General features: G+C 45.7%; 1 protein-coding gene across 3 annotated transcripts in view; it reads right to left on the bottom strand.

The window, feature by feature from the left end:
* The window catches only part of MBOAT7 (membrane bound O-acyltransferase domain containing 7), a 53507-nt gene extending 32077 nt beyond the window's left edge, over nt 1-21430 (bottom strand). Inside the window, exons 1-3 of one of the 3 annotated variants that reach the window (XM_068241220.1) lie at nt 21409-21430; nt 11113-11198; nt 5529-5658 (exon numbers count right to left, since the gene is read on the bottom strand). In XM_068241220.1, the coding sequence (XP_068097321.1) occupies nt 5529-5658; nt 11113-11188 (206 nt within the window). In that variant the 5' untranslated portion in view covers nt 11189-11198; nt 21409-21430. Of the gene's footprint in view, nt 1-5528; nt 5659-11112; nt 11199-13662; nt 13834-18637; nt 18761-21408 lie in introns of those variants that run through there. The other 2 variants (XM_068241221.1, XM_068241222.1) reach the window with 2 other exon arrangements.
* Between the last annotated feature and the right edge of the window lie 3668 nt (nt 21431-25098).

Below are 25098 nucleotides of genomic sequence, written 5' to 3'. Positions count from 1 at the left end.
TCATTTTGAGATACTGCTATTGTCCTTGCAGCTGTAATGCAAATAATATTTTCCTGCTGAATTTCTGTAACTGAAAACTTTAGAAAAGAAATAGATTATGTAAAAGATGTAGATGTTCAAATATTCTTTCTATTACATGCCCCATTCAATGATTCTTCAAGCAACAGGGAACAGCCATACTATCCCAGGAAAAAATAACACATATATAAGTAGATACATACTTGTTTTACTTGCATAACATATGTGCTGTACTGCCCACATTTTGATTTCTGTGAATTGTATGTAGTAAATAAAGAGAAACCAGTTCCAGGCATTTTCCCTCTTTACTGCCTCAGACTGAAGTCAATCTGATGCACTTTCCTTCCATACTCTTTTTTTTTTTTTTCACCTATAAACTTCACCGTCAGATCTAGATTGCTTTGTAAACGCATGTGAGCACAGCATAGATTGTAATTCAGCAGCTTCTGCAGAGGGGTGAGGTGTGTTTCCCTTCTCAGCCTCATGTCACACTGAACTGCCCTCAGCTCAGTGAGGAGCCGGAATGTGGGAGGGGAGAGAACAAGCTTCCCTCTCCCCGGCAATGTAACAGAAACATTTATGTTTATATTGGAATGCTTGCAATGCAGGGTCAGGATATAGACTACATGATAGATACAGAGCAGTGGGTAAATGGAATTTGATTTTGTGGTTGACTATCCTGCTTTAAAGGCCAGCTATAACAGTCTAGGCTTCACTTTTACAACAAGTCTGAATTTGTGCGGTATATTGATTCAGCAGTCTCTCCATCTCTCTCGAACTACAGATCCCTTTGACATACACTTCTCACTAAAGGACAGCCTCTGTCTAGATCTTTTACTGCAGTGCTGTCCAACTCCAGTCCTTGAGGGCCGGGGGTCCTCGCACATTTTTGGAACAGCGCAAATTCATTAATGGGACTGAATCAGCAAAGGTGTAGTTCAAGTGTTACACATTTCCCAGTCCATCCTAAACACTGGCATGGATATGGCCCCCGGGAACTGGAGTTGGACAGCCCTGTTTTACTGCGTGCTCAGATTCCAGTGCCCAGGTTTGTGACAGGCTTGCTTTAAAGTGAACCTCCAGACTAAAAATCTACTCAACAGCACTGCAAAGGCTTGGTGTTTAACAGTTTCACAGCATCAGAACTTTGTTTTTCTCATTCAAGCCTCATTTTTAGCTGCACAGAATAAAACTGCCCGGGCATTTTTCCCCTGATGCTGTGCAAAGCATGATGGGATTTCTGATGTTCTCGTTCTGCAGTTTTGGTTCCATTTTTTGTTTTTTAATTTTGAATTTGAGATTTGAAGCCTTGCACGCGCAGCTGGGAGGGGTGATCAGGACACAGGACAGTTGGAACTGTGTCTCATGCTCCCTGTCACCTCCTTTCCACCAAAAAGATGGCTGCCCCCATGAAATCACAAACATTTGCCTGTTCTTTTAAAACAGGGTGGGTAAGAGATTATATTACCTATCTATTTTAATTAACATAACTAATGTAACTCAATGACAGTATGTTTGTTTAGGCTGAAGTTCCCCTTTAAGAAGGTTTTTTTAATGGATTCAGTCCACAAACTGCTGCTTCCTCAGTGTGTAGGTGGCTCATGTACTTAAGCAGGCGGATCTGGCATCTGTAATGAGATAAAAAAATCATCCTTGCATAACTGACAAAATGCTGGCTGACAAGCTCCAATTAACTCCCTCAGGAATGCATTAGCATCCTTACAGAGAGGCTCCTGCAGCCAGTGTCTATGGAGGGAGACATCCCTATTCCATAAGGCAACCAGATTCCTTTTAGCCATTTTCTAACCTGCCTCAGAATCCTGTAAAGTGTGGCTGGAAATTATGTGCAGATCTTTCTCATTACATATAATCAGGCAAATGTAAAGTATAAAGAGACCAAAAAATCCTACTAAAAAACGCAGAGTTTAATTTTGTCTTTTTAAAAAAAAATTATTTTCGATGATTCAGCTGTATTTAAAGTGACTCTGTAACAAAAATTACAACGTTTTTTCTACCATCCTACAAGTTCCTAAACCTACCGTATATACTCGCATATAAGCCGACCCGCATATAAGCCGACACCCCAACTTTTCCCTGAAAAAACAGGGAAAAATGAGTGACCCCCATATAAGCCGGGGGTAGGAAATGCTGGATTGGTGCAGCCCCCCAGTGTGTCCCAGTATAGCTAGTATAGTGCCCAGTATAGGTAGGTAGTGTCCAGTATAGCTAGTATAGTGCCCAGTATAGCTAGTAAAGTGCCCAGTATAGCCAGTATAGTGCCCAGTATGGGTAGGTGGCGCCTCAGTTTAGCTAGTATAGTGCCCCAGTATGGCTAGTAAAGTGCCCAGTTTAGCCAGTATAGTGCCCAGTTTAGCCAGTATAGTGCCCAGTTTAGTGCCCAGCATAGGTAGGTAGTGCTCCCCCCCAGCTCCCCGCTCCCCCCGCGGCCGCCGCTGCTATTACCTGCTTAGGCAGCGGCCGCTTCCTAATCCGCGTTCCCCTTCTGAAACTTTCTCAGAGTGTATCACAGCAGCGCGCCCGGCGCTGCTGCTGTGACGATGCAGGGGGCAGGAAAGAGCGCGGCTCCCTATAGCGGCGATCTGTATCGCCGTTACCAAGGGAACCGCTCTTTCCTGCCCCCTGCATCGTCACAGCAGCAGCGCCGGGCGCGCTGCTGTGATACACTCTGAGAAAGTTTCAGAAGGGGAACGCGGATTAGGAAGCGGCCGCTGCCTAAGCAGGTAATAGCAGCGGCGGCCGCGGGGGGAGCGGGGAGGGGGGGGGGGGGAGCGGGGCGCGGACCACCCACCACTAACCACTAGACCACCAGGGAAGGCTCGCATACAAGCCGACCCCCCAACTTTTGACCCCTTTTTGGGGGTCAAAAATTCGGCTTGTATGCGAGTATATACGGTATTTTAATCTGTTCTGGCTCACTGCAGCACTTTGTACTATCACGGACTCTGTAATAAATCAATGTATCTTTCCCCTGTCAGACTTGTCGGCCTGTGTCTGGAAGGCTGCCAACTCTTCCGTGCTGGTCTGTTCCTCTATGCACACTCCAGTGTGTGTTTTATTTACATAAGCCAGCAGCATCTCTGCTATCTTATCAGTGATAGAAGAGAGCTGGATAAAAATCCTCCTCTGTTAGGCTGTGAAAGTAGCTGGCTGACACATACTGAGGAATTACAAACACAGGCACATGCAGAGCGGTCTGCAGGAAGCCTGTAATGTTCAGTGCATGAGAGAAGAAGGGGACAGAAGGTAAACACACAAATGATCTTTTGAGATTCAAAAGGAAGGGTGTATACAGCCTGCTTGTGTATGGATGTATTTTCTATGTGTGGACATATTGTACATCAATCTACTTCCTGTTTTGGTGGCCATTTTGTTTGTTTATAAACAAACTTTTTAAAACTGTTTTTGACTACTTTTAATGCGGCGGGGAGCGGCGAAATTGTAACAGAAGGTAATAGGAGATGTCTCCTAACACACTGGTATGTTTACTTTTGTGCGATTTTAACAATACAGATTCTCTTTAAGCAACAGTGGTTTCCCATGATGCATCACCCCAGGAATATGTAAATCATCTAATGCCACCGATGTCAGGCTCACATCCCTGCCATGCACTGATGAGGACCAGAAAGTCCAAAACAGGCTGTATGCACGTTGGGTTAATGTGGCCCTGTAAAATGTACAAGCTATAACAGCAGCAGTTCTGGATGTGATCTTAGCTTGAGGGGCATAAGATGATTTGCATATTCGAGAGTGATGCATCATGGGAAACAGTTGCTCACTTAAAGCGGACCTAAACCAGGACTTCCTCTCTGCTCTAGAAGATAAGCAATGGCATAATAACCTTTACAGAAAAACATTTCTTTGTTACAGCTTACAAAACTCCTCAGATATGCTGCAGTGCAGTTACTTCCTGGTTTCATGGCAGTACATACAGGGTTAACCACCTGTGTTTACATATAGCGTGTATGGATAGCACACCTGCAGCACAGATCAGACAAAACTGAAAGCTCAAATTACAGGGGCTCATTACTAGCAGATAGGGGAGAATTAGCATGTGGATAAAAGATGAGACGGCACACCACTGGCTATGCAAAACTTGCTGTGTATTAAGCGAACAAAACACTACATGTTACGGATAGGACATCCTTCATCAGGTGTGTAACAATTAATACACAGCAAGTTTTGCATAGCCAGTGGTGTGCCGTCTCATCTTTTATCTACATGCTACACGAGCTGTATGAGCAATCCAGCTGAGGCAAGGCACCGGCAAGTGTCCAGGCAACCAGAGGCCTGAGTAAGCGGCTCTTCATACACAGGATTGGTGTAGAATTAGACAGGCTGATATCTCTAAATACACATAGGGTGGGTTTCTCTGTGTTTTCCTTCTCTCCTGTAGAAGAGTTTAGGCCCTCTTTAATGCCTAGTACACACCATACAATTATGTTAGATTTTCTGTAATTAGATTATTTTCTGTAAAGTACTGGTAAGCTGCATACACACGCACTACAAAAGGCAACAACGGGTCCGCCGGATCCTCCCGCTGGGCGGTCTTTTAGCCGACAGTAGCGCGTGTACGTGCTGTCGGCGGACTGATAAGGCTGTTTCTGAACGATCCGCTCAGCTCCATTCCCCCTCATTTGTGCCTAATCACAAGTTGTAATTGATCTCTGCCCTGTGTCACATGACTGCCATGGCAGAGATAGCAGATAAGCTCATTTCAAAGCACAGGCTGTTAATATGTCTGCTTCCGTGAACTAGGAAGTAGAAACAGTGCAGCTTCTCCCCAGGCTCTTTTGGTCGGGTGCTCCACCCCCCTAGTTTTGGTGAGCATCCGGCTGTCATCGGCTCACCTCCTCCTTGTAAGCAGAGTGGTGCAGAAAAGCTCCAGCCTTCCATTCTCTTATCTCACCCCACCCGGCTACTTTTTCATGCCACCCAGCTGGAAAAAATTTATAGGGAGAACACTGCAGTGCAGATTTATATCAGCTGTAACGAAAAAACTTTTTTCTTTAAAGGTTATTATTCAGTTGTGCATCTTGTAGAGCAGAGGACGTTCTGAGTTCAGGTCCACTTTAAAGCTGAATCATCGCAAATACCTTGTATATAAGAGAGACATTCTCTGCACTATGTTTAAGTACACAAGTGAATGACGTGCAACCAGTCATTTTGCTAGACTGTGGCGGCACCACCACTGGTGTGAGCAATGCTGTGTCAGGGAAGCGGATCCCTAGGCAACATCAGTGGCACGCAGCACTGTACAGTGTAACAGGCCCTTAGGCTTAGAGAAGGAAGAGTGGGAAAAAAAAAAAAAAAAAAAAAAAAAATCAGTGGGCACTGGGCAACAGTAACAATACTGATTACAACAGGTTTTTCCACCGGAATGAATAAGCAGATATTAGCAGCTACATTCACATGAGAGACAGAGACTTCTCACAGCACAACTTCCCTCTCTATTCCTGCACTCTTGGGGTAGAGCTTCTCCATATACGCACCTGGGTGTTATCTTCACAATGAGCCATGTCCCCAGGATAGTGATGGCAGAATGGAGGGTATGGATGTGGCAGGTCACCAGAGTAAGCAGCAGTCCTGCAGCTGCTCCTCCCCATTGCTTCACATGTGGACCTGCAGACAGAAAATCATCAATGGCTTTGACCATAAAGGGGCACTGTAGTGTCATATAGTAGAATGCAGCAAAATATTCAGTTTTACGTCATTTCCTTGTTTCTGGATCAGAAAAACTTCCTATATCTATACATTGATGTATACTAGTATGTGACCCCCACCCTCTCAGTGATGCTTAGCCTGGGCTGTTTAGCTAAGCAGAATTCTCCTCCCAAAGCATACCTCTGGGAGGTATATTTTGTACAGCTTCGGAACCCTCAGTAAACGAACATTCTGCAGGGCTGCACCTGACAGGACTAAAGAGGTCGCCACCTGTGATACATTTCAGAATGGAAATCAGGGTAAGGAAATGGTGAGGAAAGATTTTACAATGGGCAAAAACAAACAAAATAATTTATAAATAGATATGGAAGAAAGACAGAAGCCATAGCAGACCTCAGTAAGCCACCAGCGATGCCTGGGAATGGAAACATTTTGCCTCCTGCTCTGTGCAGCAAAATATTCATGAGGGGGGGGGGGGGGGGAACCTGCAAATGGCTGCAAAGCTGACAAATTTTAACTTCCTGCCAGGTTTGATAAATTGATGGCTGCAGAAGGACCTGGATGGTTATGGTTTCATGAAAAGCAGTGTTACACTTGAAGCCTGCCACAGACACTAGAGTAATTATTCCAATATTTGTATAGCGTTTTTCTCCTGTCTTGCCCTTGTGAGGCAGCCACTAGAAAATCACTCAGTAGGCAGTAGCAGTGTTAGGTAGTCTTGCCCAAGAACTCCTTATTGAATAGGTGCTGGCATACTGAACAGGAAGCGCTGAGATATGAACCAAGGTCTCCTATGTCAAAGGCAGAGCCCTTAAAGGAAACCTTAACTCAAAAAAACAAAAACAAACAAAAAAAACGAGTTTCACTTACCTGGGGCATCTACCAGCCCCTTGCAGCCATCCTGTGCCCTTGCAGGCACTCATGGCTCCTCCGGTCTCCCGCTGCCAGCTAGTTTCGTTTTTGCCGACTGGGAGTCGGCCGGCCACCATGCGTACATTTTTATGCATTCACGCTGGTGCAGAAAGCTATCGCAGACATTAACAAGTACATTTTTACGAGTTACGGGTGCAATGTGTAAAAATGTATTATATTATTTTCACTGGAGTTCCTCATTAACCAGTACACTACCATTACACTCTCCAGCCACTCCCACGCTATTAATGGATCAGACATTTCATTTGATTAAGAACTTTAGTTGAAATAAAAATCTTGTGCCCTCCTAACTAATTTTTCAGTTAAACATTGTATGGTCATTTCTACCAAATTTTCAATCAAACTGCAGATAGCCGGTAATTTCTACATCTGATCTGGCTGTGTCCCCCCCCCCCCCCCCCCCATAGCAGACTACTGGAGGTAAATAACAAGGTTCCTCTTCTTTCACTTCATGACACCGGATGAAGATACTTCACAACACAATAGATGATTAATTTCTAAGACACGTTTCCGCCCAGGCTCCAAGTAGCTTGTGGATACTCCTCCCTACACCTCTGGATCAAACATGCTGACCGCTCACTAACCTTTCTGAAGCCAATTGTGACACACACACACAAAAAAAAAAATACCATTTCATTTGGAACATGTGTCTCAAAGATAGACGATCTGGGTGCTTCTTGGCCCTACTCATCTCTTTTCCTGGTAACCCCGCCCCTCCGCCCTTTTATAGTGTATCTTCCTAGATACCAGTCTCCGGCCCATATGCAATTATTAACTTTTTCTCCTTGGTGATATTTTCACACCTTGTCAATTCCTTTTAGGGCTGGGACCCACTAGAGCGTTTTTGGCAGCGTTTTGGGATCTCTTTCAATCACTAGTGTTTTCCCAAAACGATTGCCAATGTAAGTGTATAGAGCAGATCCCACTGGAGTGATTGCGATTAGGCAAATTGCAATCACAGGACATGCAGCATCTTGAGTGTGTTTCCACTCTAATGTATTGTAGGAGCTGAGAAATTGCTTCTAAAATCGCTAGCGATAGTGCTTTGCATTGGGTCCCAGCCTTTAGGCCACTAGCAAGTGAGAAAATACTCACAATATTTTTGAAAGTACTGTTTCACCTACTTTTTGGTACTTTTCCCAATTGCAAAGTGCTGAAAAGTTATTTTAAAGAGAAGATGAAGTTATATCCTAGTCCTAGGAGAAAAAAACTGAATTGAAGCATCTGTTTTTATATTAGTGATGTTACAATTCTCCATTTACAAGTGCAAAATGGTCTCTCCACTCACTGACAATACAACGGTTGTACAATGTACTACTTGTAAGTGTTTTTCACTAGTTGTGTAGCTTTGACTAATTGAATAGTCTTGTATGTACTCTCAGGGAAAATGCTTCCTAAAGGACGTTTGTATACTATGCACGTGCAATGAAGCCTCCACCCCTCCATTAGAGGGTAATTAAAGATTATCAAATGAAGTTTTTTTTTTCTTATTTGATCACAGGAGGCGGGATTGAATAGTTTTTGTACTTTATCAAGTATGAAGCTGGTGCCAGACAGTAAAACCATAGATATTCCTCAAATAGTTTTCGATCAGGAAAATACTAATTGTTTACAAGGTCAGTAAGGGCCATTTTCCACTAGCGCGGAAACCGTGCCAAACCCGCAGAGTCTCCCCGCAGGCAAATTGCGCGGGGAAACTCTGCCATAGGAAACAATGGCGCCACCGGCCTAATTGCTTACCTTAGCGATTCAGCAGATATTGCCATCAGTTTCCGTGCGGGAGGCTGTGAATCCCATAGCCGTGCATGGCACGGCTTATGGGATTCGTCAGCGTTCCCGCAGACCAGGAAGTGCCGCCGTGCGTCTCCCAGCCATGCGCGGAACTAGTGGAAACGAGTCCTCAAACATCTGATGTGCTTAGTGTCTGTGTGCAGAGACAAAACAGCTGCTCTGTGTGTTCAGAGAGTCTAGGGTGGACCCTGAAAATAGCAGAAGAAGAAATCATGACTTATCAGAAGGGAGGGGATGAGGATGAAGCCAGCAGCTGGACTGAGCTGCAGAGCCACACAGTTTTCAGCTGGCTGGATTGGTAACATAAACTCCATTACAGGGTTAGAAACAGTAGGAGTACTCTTGGTACACTTTTCTTTCAGGATGTAGTAGTGGATTCATACACTTTCATCTACTACAAGCAGGGCCGGGACAAGGTCCTTCAGCACCCAAGGCTGAGACACCAAAGTGCGCCCCTCCATCCCAGCTGTCACACACTGATTGCTCTTAGACTAAGAGGCACCCCAGGGCCCCCAACACCTTAATCTCTAGTTATCTGGCTTGTAGTCACTTCCATGTATCTCCTTTTCTTATTTCTTTCTGCTTCAAACACAATTAGGAATGACAGCTGAATGAATTGTGCGCCCCCTCCTACACTGCGCCCTGAGGCTGGAGCCTCTCCAGCCTATGCCTCGGCCCGGCCCTGACTACAAGGTCACTTTAACCAGCTACAATCTGCAAAGCACAGGTCATTCTGAATAGATAGAAAATATGATTACGTGAGCAGTTTTGTTTAGGTTGGTTATTTTCGCTCAATACTTTATTGATCGCAATCACTTTGCTGAATTTATATTCAGGATGTTTTCTGGAACTACACCAAAAAAAAAAAAGCTTTATTTCCAGAAGTCAGCAGAACTTGGCAGTACAAGGTAGGACAAGCTACGACTCATGCACTGCTGACTAAAATACACAACATTCTGTAGCCTATCCTGAAGACTAGAAGCGTAATAATGGACAGTAGTCTTAAAATAACCACAACATATTTATCTGGATTTGTGACGGAACAAATGCCAGCCAATGAAATACTTATTTTAAGTCTAGTGCAGTGAATGTAAAGGAAAAGCTCATTAGTTTCTATGGGAAACCCTGTTCTTTCTCCAACAATGGAGTAGTAGCCCAAACATAGGGACGTTGCATGAAAGCAGAACCTGAACCCACTCTCTGCTGTAAAAAATATGCCACAGCATAAAAACCTTTAAAAGAAAAATATTTGTTACGGCTGACACAAACCCTGCAATAAATCTGCAGTGTGTCTTCTTCCTGCTTTCATGGAAGCAGACATAGGGTTAACATCCTGTGTTTACAAATTAGCTGCTCTGCGTGGCAGAGGAGATTCTTGAGCTGACACAGATGAGAGATCAAATTACACTTGTGTTAAGTCACAAATGAGGTGAAATGAGACAGGCTTCGCTATCTAAATACATACAGGGGGCATTTCTTTATGTATTTCCGTCCTGTGCAAAATTTCAGGTCCACTTTAAAACGGTGGCCCACTGTGGCCCACTGAGGCCAACTACAGCCCTGGATTTTACACTGAATGCTACTAGTACAGTGGTTTATGTGCATTCATAAAGACTCCTGTGAAAGGGGTAATAAGCTCTGATTTTCTGGTCATGGGCAGTTCATCAAGCTGATCATATTCCCTATTCTGGTACACACAAGCAATTAGCTATGAGGGATAAGTAAGGCTTCTAGTCATGCAGCATGAAATCCATTATTTTTTTCTGACCCCCGATGTCTTTCTATGCAAATTAATTCACCCATATACGATGACAAAATCTTCCCTTCACTACCCGCCCAGTGTGACTTCCTGCCAACTGTGAGATTGCCCTTCACTTCCTGTCCTGGTATAATGGCAAGATTTCCCTTCACTTCCTGCCACAGTATGACAATGAGATTTTACCACCACTTTCTGTCCCAGTATTACAGTGAGATTTCCCTTCACTTCCTGTCACAGTATGCCAACTCCCTGACGGCGTATCAACTCGGAGGGAGATGTAATTCGGGGTCTGGCGATCGCCTTGGCACTGAAGTTACCTGATTCGCAAGATTTCCCTTCCCAGTATGATGGCGAGATTTCCCTTCACATCCTGCTCCAGTACGACAGTGAGATTTCCCTTCACTTCCTGCTCCAGTACGACAGTGAGATTTCCCTTCACTTCCTGCACCTGTATGACAGTGAGATTTCCCTTCACTTCCTGCCCCAGTACGACAGTGAGATTTCACTTCCTGCTCCAGTACGACAGTGAGATTTCCCTTCACTTCCTGCACCTGTATGACAGTGAGATTTCCCTTCACTTCCTGCACCTTTATGACAGTGAGATTTCCCTTCACTTCCTGCACCAGTATGACAGTGAGATTTCCCTCAACTTTCCATCTCAGGGCATTTCATTTACTGATTGAAGAGTAAGGGCCATATGCAATTACTTTTTCACCTGAGTTTTCACCCAGGTGATAATTTCCACAACTTGTAAGTAAAATTCCTTTTACACCACCAGCAAGCAGGAAAATACTCAAAATAAGTTTGACAGTACTTTTTCACCTACTTTTTCCTTTGCAAAGTGCTGAAAAATTATTTTAAATAAAAAAAAAAAAAAAAAAAAAAAAAGTATCTCCTAGAAGAACTCAGGTCTAAATGTGAAGACTTACTTGCATTCTTGAAGAGAAATCCAACAGGGATGGATAGCAGCAACACACAGAGGTAAGTGATCTCATCAGGGGACATTGTCACCCTCCTGAAATTGAAAGAAGAATAAAAAGACAGTTTATGACAGCCAGACATTACAAATCACATTAGATAAGCTAGAGACTGTGAAAAAGATGCTTATGCTAGGTACACACAGTGCTTTTTTTTGTCGATTTTCCATCTGATCGATTCTCTGCTCGGTTTTCCGCTCAATTCTCTTATCTTTTCTTATGGATCTCCATTCACTTCGATGAGAAATCGATCAGAAAAACAATCAGAAATATTATTGGACAAGACGGAATTTATCTATCGAACCATCTATCTGCCGAAAACAAAACGTATGGTGTGTACCTAGCGTAACAATCCCAAATGACAATGGGGCGAATGAACAGTGTCTGACAACAACTTGGTACATTGGATTCAAGGACGCCATAACGACGATCTTCCGTCCATATAGACAGCGGAAGCTCAAAACTGTGGATTCGGAAGGCGGTAGCTAGCCAAACACAAGGGTTTTCAACGGAGCGATCATTTATCGTCTGATACTCGTATTTTCATCCAACTATCATCTGAATGGATCCGCCAGGATAGATCCATTGTCTAACCATCATCTGTTGGTGTCTTCATGTTGTTGAGCCTCATCATCCACCCCACCCCCGCAATATTCTGGTGACATCATTCTTATTGGCATTGGACGACGGTCTAGCGTGTGAATGGGGCTTTTACCACAGATAGTCAATCAGAATTCATCAGAAATCAGATAGCATATCAACTAAAAGGCTGCCGTTTCTTCAGTAGTAGTCAGGCATAAAGGGGCAGTTTTATTACATCAGTGCAAGAAGATTTGGAGCAAATCTGGGACAAAAATGGGCGTGAAATAGAACAGTTGCACAGATAGACCAATCAGAATCCTTGATCTGGACATGTGCTCCATGCACAGGTTTTTGGCATATTGTACATCAGTTGCAGTCCTGTTGAGAATTTGCAGGTAGTCCATATTTCAGAGAGTACAGACCTGCCGAGACGTGCAATGTGAGAAATTCATGGCTGGGTGCATAATTAAAATGGAAAAACTATTACAGCAGCACTCATATAGGCACAGCTGTAGTGAGAAGAATATGGAGGCTGCCATATTTATTTCCTGTTAAACAATGCCAGTTGCCTGGCAGCCCTGCTGATCTAATTGCCTGCAGTAGTGTGAATCGCACCAGAAACAAGAATGCAGCTAATCTTGTCAGATCTGACAATGTCAGAAACGCCTGATCTGCTGCATGCTTGTTCAGGGTCTATGGCTAAAAGGATTAGAGGCAGAGGACCAGAAGGATAGTCAGGCAACTGGTATTACTTATAAGGAAATAAATATGGCAGCCTCCATAACCCTCTCGTTACAGTTTAAGTGGAATTTTATTTGACCTCCTCTGTTACCCATAGTCTTCTACACCACTACAGTATATTGCTGGTAGGAAATGCTAAAGGCCCATACACATGCTCAATTAATGTCGCCTGCTCTGAGTCCACGGCCGGAGACCCGTGTCTGTAACAGCTGATGTCAAGAAGGAATAAATGGTTTTAAAGCTATACTGCACTAACATCAAAGAAACCTTTATTCATGGGTGTACAAGCATTTGGAGGTTGAGTGGTGGTGGGGGGGGGGGGGAAGGGTTGAAATATAGGGGTTAGAGTGCAGATATCATGTCCCACCCGGTGGAAACACATCCCTATAGAGTGCAAGCAACGTGCAGTGCAAAGTGTATTTTAATTGATTGAAAGACAGGAAAAACCCGAGAGCCAAATCTGGTGTGGTATGTTCGACCAATGTGGAAAAAGTATATAAATGAGAATATACTCACAAGTGTGGGTCACCACGCAGGCGACCACTGTAATAGCAGGTGGGGAGAATTCTCAGCTGACCCCACTCAGGTATAAAAAGTCGCTCTCTATAGAAAGAAAATGGGGATACACCCCTCCACCCAGGGTGGACAAGATATGACTAAAAATGGTTAATAGAGGCGTCAAGATAGGATAAGATGGGTTAAAAACCGTTTAAAAAAGGAGGGGGTGGGTGGATCCACTACCCTCACTACAAATGACCAGGCTAAAATCAAGCCGTAGATATTTCAAGAAAATATTTATTATTCTCCAAATACAGTGGCACTGTATTTGGAGAATAATAAATATTTTCTTGAAATATCTACGGCTTGATTTAGCCTGGTCATTTGTAGTGAGGGTAGTGGATCCACCCACCCCCTCCTTTTTTAAACGGTTTTTAACCCATCTTATCCTATTTTGGCACCTCTATTAACCATTTTTAGTCAGTTGTATTTTAATTGAAGCAGTGCTGGGCACTATCAGAAATCTTTATTTCGCCAAGTACAACAGGGGTCGTACCCGGAATTATTTTTGGCACATACAGGGTCGGTGATGGTACAGTTAATACAATAAAATACAGCAAGATATACATAAAGCGTAGGCATATAGACAAGCATAGCGAAGGAGGACAAGAGGGGGCATACCAGTGCTATGTTGAGGGAGCAGCCACAGCACTCAAACCTCTGCAGCGATTTGGATGCCCCGCAGCAGCCCCTGAAAAAAGGATAGTGCAGAGAAGAGAGAAAGAGAGAGCAGGATAGTGTAAGAGAACAAGAGAAGGAAGGAAGGAAGGAGAACAGGAGAAATAAGAGAGAGACAGTCAGAGAATCCCCTGTGGCTGCAGTGGTGGTTCACTGGCTGGCTGGCAGCTCGGATAACTGCCCTGGCTGGAAGGAGTTAGTCTCCATGCTTGCGGCCGAGTCTGTTGAGGTTGGACCAGTGCGGTTGGTCTTGTAGGCCCTAAGAGACCCCCAGCAGCTTCAGACGAAGGAGAGCGTCCCTGGTAAAAAGGAGGAGCAGGCACTGCTGAATGAAGGCAGCGGTGCAATGACCCACGTGCAGCCCATGTGCTGCAGAGGGAGGCAGCTGGAACAGGGATAGAAACAGTTCCTGGGCCTGCAGTCGCAACCACATGGGTGGTCCCAGTTGATGCGCCAGTGATGGAGGTGCGGAGGGCAGGGTCTGCTTCCCGTATGGCGGCCAGCCGTTCGGTGGTGGAGTGAGCAGTGAGGCAAGCTGCTGTGGGCCAGCCCGAGAAGCCGCAACACTAACCTCAGGGACCCAGGCGATGGAATGATACTGCTTTACTGAGAGGTGGCATCGGAGGAACAGCGGCTTCTTCCCAGCAGATCGCAGCCTGGTCCCCAGCAGGAGCCCGATAGATCAAGAGCGGTGGCCTGATGAGCTGTCCCCAATCAGCTGGAAGCAGCGGCGGAGGAACAGCTGGGTCTCCCTTCGGGGAAACTGCCTGGTCTCTGGAGGCAGCGTCCGATCTGCTGACAGCAGCGGCGGAGGAGGAGAGGCGTCTTGGTGCGTGGCGTCCTGGAAGCAGTAGAGTGGAAAGGGAGGGTGAAGGAAGCGTGCAGCAGCAGTAGTGGCCATGTGGTGCTCATCTTAGCTCCTGGCTTCCCCAGCCTCCCGAGAAACCGCTGGTAACCTGCGATGCACGAACTCCCGGCCTCCAGAGATGCACACCCGAGGCCTCCACATCCTCCCCCAGGTGGGTGGAGGACATCGGGTGAGTGCAAAAGGCAGGATCAGGGGCAAAAAAAAAAAGTCCGGAGCCCTGTGGCCGTGGCGTCCGGATTCTGCGCCATCTTGGAACACTATGCAATATTGTATGATTTCAGGGTGTCCCACAGTACTCCCACTGAGAGGCAAATGGACATGTAGCTAATTTGGGCAACTAATGTAAACCAAATGATGACTGTAATTGGGCTCAGCTTTATCTATCAAGTGGGCGGAGGAGGAGGTGGGTGGGACAACCTGGTACAGTGATCATCTAAAGGCCCAATGACAGATCTTGTTCACACTAGCAGTGGCGCCCTAAGACACACATTGCTTGGCACTAGTTCTGGCCACAGTGGTTCATGGTGTAGTGAGGCCCATTGTAAATGAACGTGGGCTGTCTGCTCACCACATCAAAATGGGGCTGAAATTTTTTTTCCCATACTACATACCTGTCAGTGTAAATGAGTGGGCTGGGCTGCCCAATCCCAGGACACAGTGGTGAGAGGACATCAAATCTGAACAAGCACTAGACAAGACACACCACATTTATATTGAGCTTTTCTCCTGGCAGACTCAAAGCGCCAGAGGTGCAGCCACTAGGGTGCGCTCAGTAGGCAGTAGCAGTGTTAGGGAGTCTAGCCCAATGACTCCTTTCTAAAATCTGTGCTGACTTACTGAACAGGCAGAGCTGAGATTCAAACCCTGGTCTCCGGTGTCAGAGTACCTAAATGGAAAGCATTGATTACTCGCCAAATTGCTGTTATCCACCCATGTATGACTAGATTTGCACTGATGCTCCAGCTTGGTCTGCTCCATCCTCTACTACTGATTCTTTCCCATAAGACCCTAAAAAGCCACAATTCCCAAAGCACCAACCCAGCCCTTAACCACTAACCACAAACAGCTACTTTAAAGGAAACCAATTTGAAATTTCTAAATCAGTGATCCATTTACCAGAGTATCTGAAATAAGAACTGTCTGTGCTTCTAACTGCAAGCAATTGGAGTTTTCCTTCTGTTCTCTCTTATACTGCACTGTGCAGATCAAGGGGAAGACACAAGCTGGCTGCCATGACACTACAAAGCGTCCTTGTTTGGTTAATAAATTTGGCTTGTAGTTATTTGCCTGAAACACTAAAGACCACCGTAGCATCAGTTCAGCTGAAGAGTTTACCAAATAACATCTTTATCTAGAGAATATGAAGGTGGAGAACCAGACAATATTGTTTTTTTTATTGATACCTCCACTGTGTCCCTCTGCACAACCTCTGTTCCCATATGCCACTTTGTGCCTCCTTCCTACTGATTATAGCAATGTGCCAATTTCTCATATGTAAAAAAATTTGCCCTGGCCATGCGTGTCCTCGATCAAGCTCCCATCGCAAGGAGCGTCCTGCGCAGGTGTAGTACGCTCCCACAGATGGGAGTGTGATCGAGGACGCGCAGGGGCCATCGACTGGCCAGTCGGTAAAAAAAACAAAAACGTAGCCACTGCGGGGAACCAAACCAGAGAATCATTGAGTGACAGCGTGGGAACAGGACGTCTGTAGGGGGCTGGTAGAAGCCCCAGGTAAGTAGTAACTCTTTTTGAATTTGGTTTAGGTTCACTTTTAAACCGGATTTTTCTTTGAATTTTTTAAAATCGATCCTCTCAAAAACTACAAGGTCTTTTTGAGAAAGCAAATGCTTCCACAGAACGGCTCTTTGTAACAGCAGGACATTTGTAAGTCAGGGACTACCGCTTATATACATACAGTATATGTTTATTGTAGTCTTACAAAACCAATAGCTAAAAAAAAAAAAAAAAAAAAACTTTCCATGTGTCAATACTTTTAAGGGCCCATTCACACTAGAGCGTTTTGTCGGCGATTTCAGCAAAACGCTCAAGCGCTAGAGTTTTTATTAATCACCGGCGTTTTGCGCTTTTAAGTGAGAATGGGGCCTAAACTAGATCAATAGGAAAAAGGAAAAAAAAAAAAACTGCCCCTGGGTGGTACTTGCCTTGGGAGGGGGGAGCCTCTGGATCCTAATGAGGCTTCCACCGTCCTCTGTAGCCTCAGGGATCCAGTGCTGGCTGCCCCCAAACACCAAGGGCTCGTTCACACTAGACGCGTTTTCGGCCTTTATTCAAGCTCAGGCAATTTTAAATTTACCACCATAACATTTGTGCAATGAATGTCTATGAGAAGGTTCATATCAGAACGGTTCGCAAGTTGTGCGTTCAGCAAAGCGGTGCCTGGACCATTTTTTGGTCAATTTTGCTATAAAGGAAGGTATAGGAAGAGCACTAAACGCTCACAAAATCGCTTTGTGGGGCGATTGAGTTCTAAAGAATACATTGTATTTATTCTTTTCCAGGGAGTGAATTAAAAAAAAAGGCTTGGGAAAAGCGCTTCACAAAAACAGAACCCCCACTCAAGCGTCGGGAATTGGAAAAAAAAAAATAATAAAAAAAAATTTAAAAAAAGGAAACCGTGTTCTCCCCACAATTTTTTTCCAGCCGGGTGGCATGAATCAGTAGCCGGGTGGCATGAAATAGTAGCCGGGTGGGGCAATATGAGAGAATGCAGGACCAGTGCTTCTGTGCGCAACTCTGCTTACAGCATAGGAGGAGGTGAGCCGGTGACAGCCGGGTGCTCACCAAAACTAGCCGGGTGAAGTACCCGGCTAAAAAAGCCTGGGGAGAACACTGAGTAAAAGAAAAAAAATGACAACGAGAGTCGAGAAAGCTAGCGCGAGCAGAACGCAATGTGAACAAACCCCAAGTGTGGCAATATTTACATTCTGCGCACCTGCTCAGCCAAGTGTGGCAATATTTACATTCTGCGCACCTGCTCAGCCGCAGTTTCAGTTTTTCCGATCGGGCTCAGGCGGGAATGGCCAAGCCCAATTAGGTCCACTCTACTGAACAGGCACGACCCGATCATTCTCGGCTATTTCCACCTGAGATCAGTAACATGATACTGCACCTGCACAAGAGCGCAAATTGCTGTGCACCACTGCACCCGAGCACAGCTTGTTGGGGGACTTTCAGGGGAGCCAGTGCTGGATCCCCAAGCGGACAGGGGAGGCCTCCTTAGGATCCTGAGGCTTCCCCATAGGGGTACTTTTTTCTTACAGATCCACTTTAAATATAAAGAAAGCTTACTTATTAAATCTTTCCACTCAGACAATAACCAGCTTTATACCTTTTGAAAGCCTTCAGTGCTAGTACAGTATGGTTAAGGTGACCCAGCAAGAAAGTCACTAGGTAAATTCCACTAATGCAATCGGGTGGAAAGCACCCTCTCGAACTTCCAGGTTTCAGACAGGTTGTAGCAATTGTAATAATATGCCAATACTATTCAACTAATTAGAATGCTTCAAGTTTAAATATTGCTATGATTGAAGAGCTGTTTCCACTGGATCACCTCAACCATGCTAGCTCCAAACTTTCTGCTTCAAGTAGAAGCAACATTTTTCCAACCTAGTGGACCATCATTTTAGTAACACAATCAAACTTAAAATAAAAATCACCCATGTGTAAACATCTCAAGCCCTCAACACAGCAGAACCTCCTCCAGGGCCCATGTGTGACTCTGCATCTATGAAGCTGGCAACAGATACTGGTACAAGGAGGGGTGCTAGAGGGAAGTGCCAGCCAGCTATAATCAGCAAGAGGAAGTGGGGAAAGAAGTGCATTAGGCACAGTGGGCACCCACTTTAGCAGGTAAGTGATCAGAAATCATCACACAGCAGGACTTCCCCCCCCACAACTTGCTACAACATGCTCTCCTCTATGCAGCACACACAGAAGTGCCACTGTGGACGTGCAACAAATGTGTGGAGTGTGCAGCTGTGTGACTGCCAGGAAGCTGGATGTACTAATAGGTTAAGCCATCTGCATTACCTGCTAATTCCTTGCTTGATCAGCTGCAAGCTTTGATCGGTAATGAGGAATCATTCATTGGCCAGAAGAGCTAACAAGGAAACACAGAGCCGATCCACCTCCTGTGCCCGGACCTTTCTCTTCCTAGTGATCTGATCTCACCAGCCCCACCCCACGCCCTCCACAGCCATTGGACGAGATGCTTCAACCCTGCGATCCGATTGGTGGGCTGTCAATCACTCAATCTGTTAGAGGCGGGTCTCCTCTGATTTCTGCAGCCATGCTGTGCTCATTAACCCTTCCCAGATCACTGCCGGGATCAGCCTGGCTGGGGGAAGAGCTTGTGTGCTGGTGTCTCCAGACTGCTGCTGAAATCCCTTCTAGTCATTACATGCTGCCCTGATGGACCACGAGAACCTAAATCCAGTCCTTAAATATTCACTATACTGGGATATTAATTAAATTTTTTTATTTCATACAGTATATACACATATTTATTTACATACTTTCTTTTAATTTGTGAGGTGCGACCTTAACTATTTTGTATAGGAAGAAATGTAAGGGCTGGGGCACACCGAGCGGCTTTTTGAGCGTTTTGCTTGCGGCTGCGGATACGCTAGGGTAATGCATTTCAATGGGGGTGTGCACACCACAGCGGGAGGCGTTTTGCAGAAACGAATCCTCCCGGGGTGAGGCATTTTTTGGATTGCGGAGGCGTTTCTGCCTCAATGTTAGGGCTGGTGCCTGGTTCAGACGGACGGTTGCGGAACGTTTACCGCAAGCGTTCGGAACGTCGCGGTAAACGCTCCCATTCAAGTGAATGGGAGCGTTTACACCGAGCTTTTGCGCGCGTTTGCACGAACGCGGCGTTCGGGTCCCGATTTTCGCGAGCGTTCGAGCTGCCCCTGGAAGCGACATGTAGCTTCCAGGGGGCGGCCAACCGCGACGGCTAATGTCCCCCTAGGGGAATAAAAACGCGACCGCAACGCGAAGGCTACTGAAAGCAGGGGTGGCCTTAGAGTACGCGGGGCCTGGGGCGACTGTCATATGCGGGGTCTAGAGACATATACTGTGGATACACACGTTGTGAAAGCACACACTCTGTATAGGTTAGATAGGTAGGTGCCTCCAGTATAGGTTAGATAAGTAGGTGCCCCGCAGTATAGATTAGACAGGTAGGTGCCCCGCAGTACAGATTAGATAGGTAGGTAGGTAGGTACCCTGCAGTATAGATTAGATAGGTGCCTGCAGTATAGATTAGTTAGGTAGGTACCCCACAGTATATATTAGATACGTGCCTGCAGTATAGATTAAATAGGTGCTAGCCTGCAGTACAGATTAGATAGGTACCTGCAGTATAGATTAGATAGGTGCCCACAGTATAGATTAGATAGGTGCCAGCCTGAAGTATAGGTTAGATAGGTGGCTGCAGTATAGATTAGTTAGGTAGGTACCCCGCAGTATAGATTAGATGGGTGCCAGCCTGCAGTATAGGTTAGATAGGTGCCTGCAGTATAGATTAGATAGGTAGGTGCCCGCAGTATAGATTAGATGGGTGCCAGCCTGCAGTATAGATTAGATAGGTGCCAGTATGCAGTATAGATTAGATAGGTGCCAGCCTGCAGTATAGGTTAGATAGGTGCCAGCCCGCAGTATAGATTAGATAGGTGCCAGCCTGCAGTATAGATTAGATAGGTGCCAGCCTGCAGTATAGGTTAGATAGGTGGCTGCAGTATAGATTAGATAGGTGCCTGCAGTATAGGTTAGATAGGTGCCAGCCTGCAGTATAGGTTAGATAGGTGCCAGCCTGCAGTATAGATTAGATAGGTGCCAGCCTGCAGTATAGATTAGATAGGTGCCAGTATGCAGTAAAGGTTAGATAGGTGCCAGTATGCAGTATAGGTTAGATAGGTGCCAGCCTGCAGTATAGGTTAGATAGGTGCCAGTATGCAGTATAGGTTAGATAGGTGCCAGCCTGCAGTATAAGTTAGATAGGTGCCAGTATGCAGTATAGGTTAGATAGGTGCCAGTATGCAGTATAGGTTAGATAGGTGCCAGCCTGCAGTATAGGTTAGATAGGTGCCAGTATGCAGTATAGGTTAGATAGGTGCCAGTCTGCAGTATAGGTTAGATAGGTGCCTGCAGTATAGATTAGATAGGTGCCTGCAGTATAGGTTAGATAGGTGCCAGCCTGCAGTATAGGTTAGATAGGTGCCAGTATGCAGTATAGGTTAGATAGGTGCCAGCCTGCAGTATAGGTTAGATAGGTGCCAGTATGCAGTATAGGTTAGATAGGTGCCAGCCTGCAGTATAGGTTAGATAGGTGCCAGTATGCAGTATAGGTTAGATAGGTGCCAGTATGCAGTATAGGTTAGATAGGTGCCAGCCTGCAGTATAGGTTAGATAGGTGCCAGTATGCAGTATAGGTTAGATAGGTGCCAGCCTGCAGTATAGATTAGATAGGTGCCTGCAGTATAGGTTATATAGGTGCCAGCCTGCAGTATAGATTAGATAGGTGCCAGCCTGCAGTATAGATTAGATAGGTGCCAGTATGCAGTATAGGTTAGATAAGTGCCAGTATGCAGTATAGGTTAGATAAGTGCCAGTATGCAGTATAGGTTAGATAGGTGCCAGCCTGCAGTATAGGTTAGATAGGTGCCAGCCTGCAGTATAGATTAGATAGGTGCCAGTATGCAGTAAAGGTTAGATAGGTGCCAGCCTGCAGTATAGGTTAGATTTAGATAGCAAGAAGGCTGCAGCGGTGGGGAGCGGGCATAGTTGGTAAAACTCACGTGTCTTTACCGATGCTCACACTGTGAGTCACAGCTACCATCTAGTTCCTCTCCCAGCATCTGTGTATTGGTAACAGTGCCCCCCTGTGGTGACATGCGGTCACGTCATCATAGGGGGCGCTGTTACCAATATACAGATGCCGAGAGAGGAAATAGATGGTAGCTGTGACTCAGTGTGAGCATCGGTAAAGACATGTGAGTTTTAACAACTATGCCCGCTCTCCCCAGCACTGCAGAGGGTGCGGGGCCTCCTCAGGCGCGGGGCCTGGGGCGATTGCCCCACTTGCCACCCCCAAAGGCCGCCTCTGCTGAAAGCCTGACCGCGCAGCCGCCGCAACGCCCCCGAACGTGACGCCGCCGAAACGTCCGTCGGAACCAGCCCTTAAGTATAGGAAAACCGCAAACCGCTCTGAAAAACGGCAGATCAGAGCGGTTTGCCAGGCAGTTTTGTTACAGAAGCTGTTCAGTAACAGCTTTACTGTAACAATATATAAAAATGCACTACACTGAAATCCGCAGCAGCAATCCGCAAAACGCCTCTGAAAAATTAAACAAATCTGCTAGCATTTTGCGGATCTGCTAGCGGGGTTTGGTGTGCCCCAGGCCTAAGTTATTATTGGATTGTGACTGTGAAATGATAGAGGGAAACCACTTATCAATAAGAGTCAATTTCCAGGAATGTATTATTTCGTTTAATTATTTTGTTTTTCTGCCTCTTCCTCCCAACTAACTTGTGTACTTCCCAAACATTCTCATACTCACTTCTGAGGGTCTTTAAAGGACAACTGTAGGGAGGCTGCCATGGTTTTTTTTCCTTTTGTGCAATACCAGTTGCCTGGCTGTCCTGATCCTTCGCCTCTAATACTTTTAGCCATAGCCCCTAAACAAGTATGCAGCAGATCATTTTTTTTCAACATTAATTTCGGAACTGAAAAGAATAGCTGCATGCTTGTTTCTGGTGTTATTCAGACACTATTGCATCCACATAGATCAGCAGGGCTGCCAGGCAACTGGTATTGCACAAGAGGAAAAAAAAAACATGGCAGCCTCCCTACAGTTGACCTTTAACTGGCGCTAGTCTATTTGAGGGGACACAGCAGGAAACCTCATAGACCAGGGTTTCTCAACCAGGGTTCCTTCAGTACTCAGCAGGGGTTCCTTGGCATTTTCTCCCATTGTAGGTTGGAAATATAATAGAGAACATTATAATAGGGGGTACTGTAAAAAGAAGCACTAAACTGGGGGTCAGAATAATAATGAGCACACTAATAAGAAACACTAGGATAAGGAGACAGTATAATGAGTGGCAGTATCAGTGGCGTAGCTAGAGGTCGTAAGGCCCTATAGCAAAATGTACATGGGACCCTCAGATGTAGGCACTCTTAAGCAATGCCACCTGCCCCTACCCTACGGATATGACTTTATTGGGCAATTTACATTCAGATACAATCATGACACTATACATAGTTCATGGACACTGAGACAAAGTTAGAGGGTGGAGTGAAAGTTAATTGTGAATACATTAAGTACACACTGGGCCCCCTCTGCTCCAGGGCCCCATAGCAGCTGCTATGACTATTGCTATGACTATTGCTACGCCCTTGGGCAGTATAATAGGGGGTAGTGATAAAAATAGCCACACATATACTTTTAACCACTTAATTACCAGCGGTCTCTGCCCCCTTAAGGACCAGAGACCGCTGGTACAGAAACAGCAGAATCCCGACGATCGCCGCACATACCCGCCACAACCACCGTATGTCGAGAACCTGGGCCACCCACTCTGCTGTCTCTATGACGGCAGAGTTCCTGTGAGCCGGTCAGGAGCCTCTTTCATTGGCTCCTGACCCTGTCTTTCAATGTAAGCCAATGGGAGTTGCTTACATTGAAAGACAGGGCCAGGAGCCAATGAAATTCTCTCCTGACCTGCTCACAGGGCACTGCCGTCATAGAGACAGGCAGAGCGAGTGAGCTGCGACAGGAGACAGCGGTGATTCAGCGGCAGGAGCGACGAAAACGGTGGATGCACGCAGTGGGGTGAGTTGAAATCTACGCCCTGGCCATGGGCGTAACAATAGGGGATGCAGCCCATGCGCCCGCCCCCCGGGGAAAGCTATGGCTACTCTCCTCACCTCGGGCTTTACCCTCTGTGCTCCCCTCCAGCTTCTAGCTATACAAGTGCAGCGAGCGGAGCGGCGGGCAGTGGCAGGCTAACATACCTTCCGTGCGTTCTAGCGCGGACACTTCTTGCTCTAGTGACTGACGCGACTTTCTGTATAAAACAGGAAGTCGCGTCAGTCACTAGAGCGAGAAGCATCCGGACGCACAGAAGGTATGTTTGCCTGCCGCTGCCCGCCTCTCCGCTCGCTGCACTTGTCTTGTATAGCTAGAAGCTGGAGGGGAGCACAGAGGGGAAAGCCCGAGGTGAGGGAGGGGGGGGACCTTCCCCCCTACCTGCCGAGTGTGGCCATAGCTTTCCCCTCATGGTACGACCCCTCCAGCCCCCCAAAACAGCCAGGAGCGGGCCCTGGGGGGTGGGGGGGCCCGCTCACAATTTCTGCAGGGGGGCCCGGGGGCTCTTAGTTACGCCCCTGGCCCTGGCAGCCAGATAGCCATCAAAACAGGGCATAGATTTCAACTACTAAGGTCCTTAACTATTTGACATTCCTGGACGTGAAACTCACGTCCAGGAAGCCATGTGCGCTCCTGCGCGTCCACGCGGCCGATCGCGCGCGTGCACGCGCGCTCCCGGCCGGCGGTTTGTTAGCCAGTGAAACAGTGAATCGGGCAACGGTGCCCGATCACTGATTCCTCTCCCCCGCAGAAAAAGCGACAGCTTCTCTCGGAAGCTACGCTTTTTCTGCTTCCTATGTCGCTCTAAGCGTACGTGGTACGCTTAGAGTGACGTCACTGTAAACAACTCATGGCTGCCATCTTGTGGCCAAAAAGTAAACTACATCTAAATGTTAAATAAAAATAAAAATACACATATATTTACAAAAAAAATACAATTTCAATCCCACCCCCCTAAAAATACCCACATAAAATGTTTAATTAAAAAAAAAAAAAAATACATTACAATTAAAAAAAAAACAAAAACACAAATATTTACCTAAGGGTCTAAACTTTTTAAATATCTATGTAAAGATGAAATATTTCTTTTTTTTTATTATTATAAGCTTGTAAATAGTGATGAATGCAAAACGGAAAAAATGCACTTTTATTTCCAAATAAAATATTGTCGCCATACATTGTGATAGGGACATAATTTAAATGGTGTAATAAACGGGACAAATGGGCAAATACAATACGTGGGTTTTAATTATGGAGGCATGTATTATTTTAAAACTATAATTGCCGAAAGGTGAGAAATAATGATTTATTTCCGTTTTCTTCTTATTCTTCCTTTTAAAATGCATTTACAGTAAAGTGGCTCTTAGTAAAATGTACCCCCCAAAGAAAGCCTAATTGGTGGCGGAAAAAACAAGATATAGATCAGTTCATTGTGATAAGTAGTAATAAAGTTATAGGCTAATGAATGGGAGGTGAACATTGTTCGGATGCATGAAGCGAAAAACGACTGAATGCGAACTGGTTAAAGAGAACCCGAGGTGGGAATTAATTATGTTAGTGGGGCACAGAGGCTGGTTGTGCACACTAACACCAGCCTCTGTTGCCCCATGGTGTGCC

The sequence above is a fragment of the Hyperolius riggenbachi genome, chromosome 6 (genome assembly GCF_040937935.1).
Source record: "Hyperolius riggenbachi isolate aHypRig1 chromosome 6, aHypRig1.pri, whole genome shotgun sequence".
Classification (NCBI taxonomy): domain Eukaryota; kingdom Metazoa; phylum Chordata; class Amphibia; order Anura; family Hyperoliidae; genus Hyperolius; species Hyperolius riggenbachi.
The sequence above is the reverse complement of the archived record's forward strand: the minus strand, read 5'-3'. Positions and strand labels throughout refer to the sequence as shown.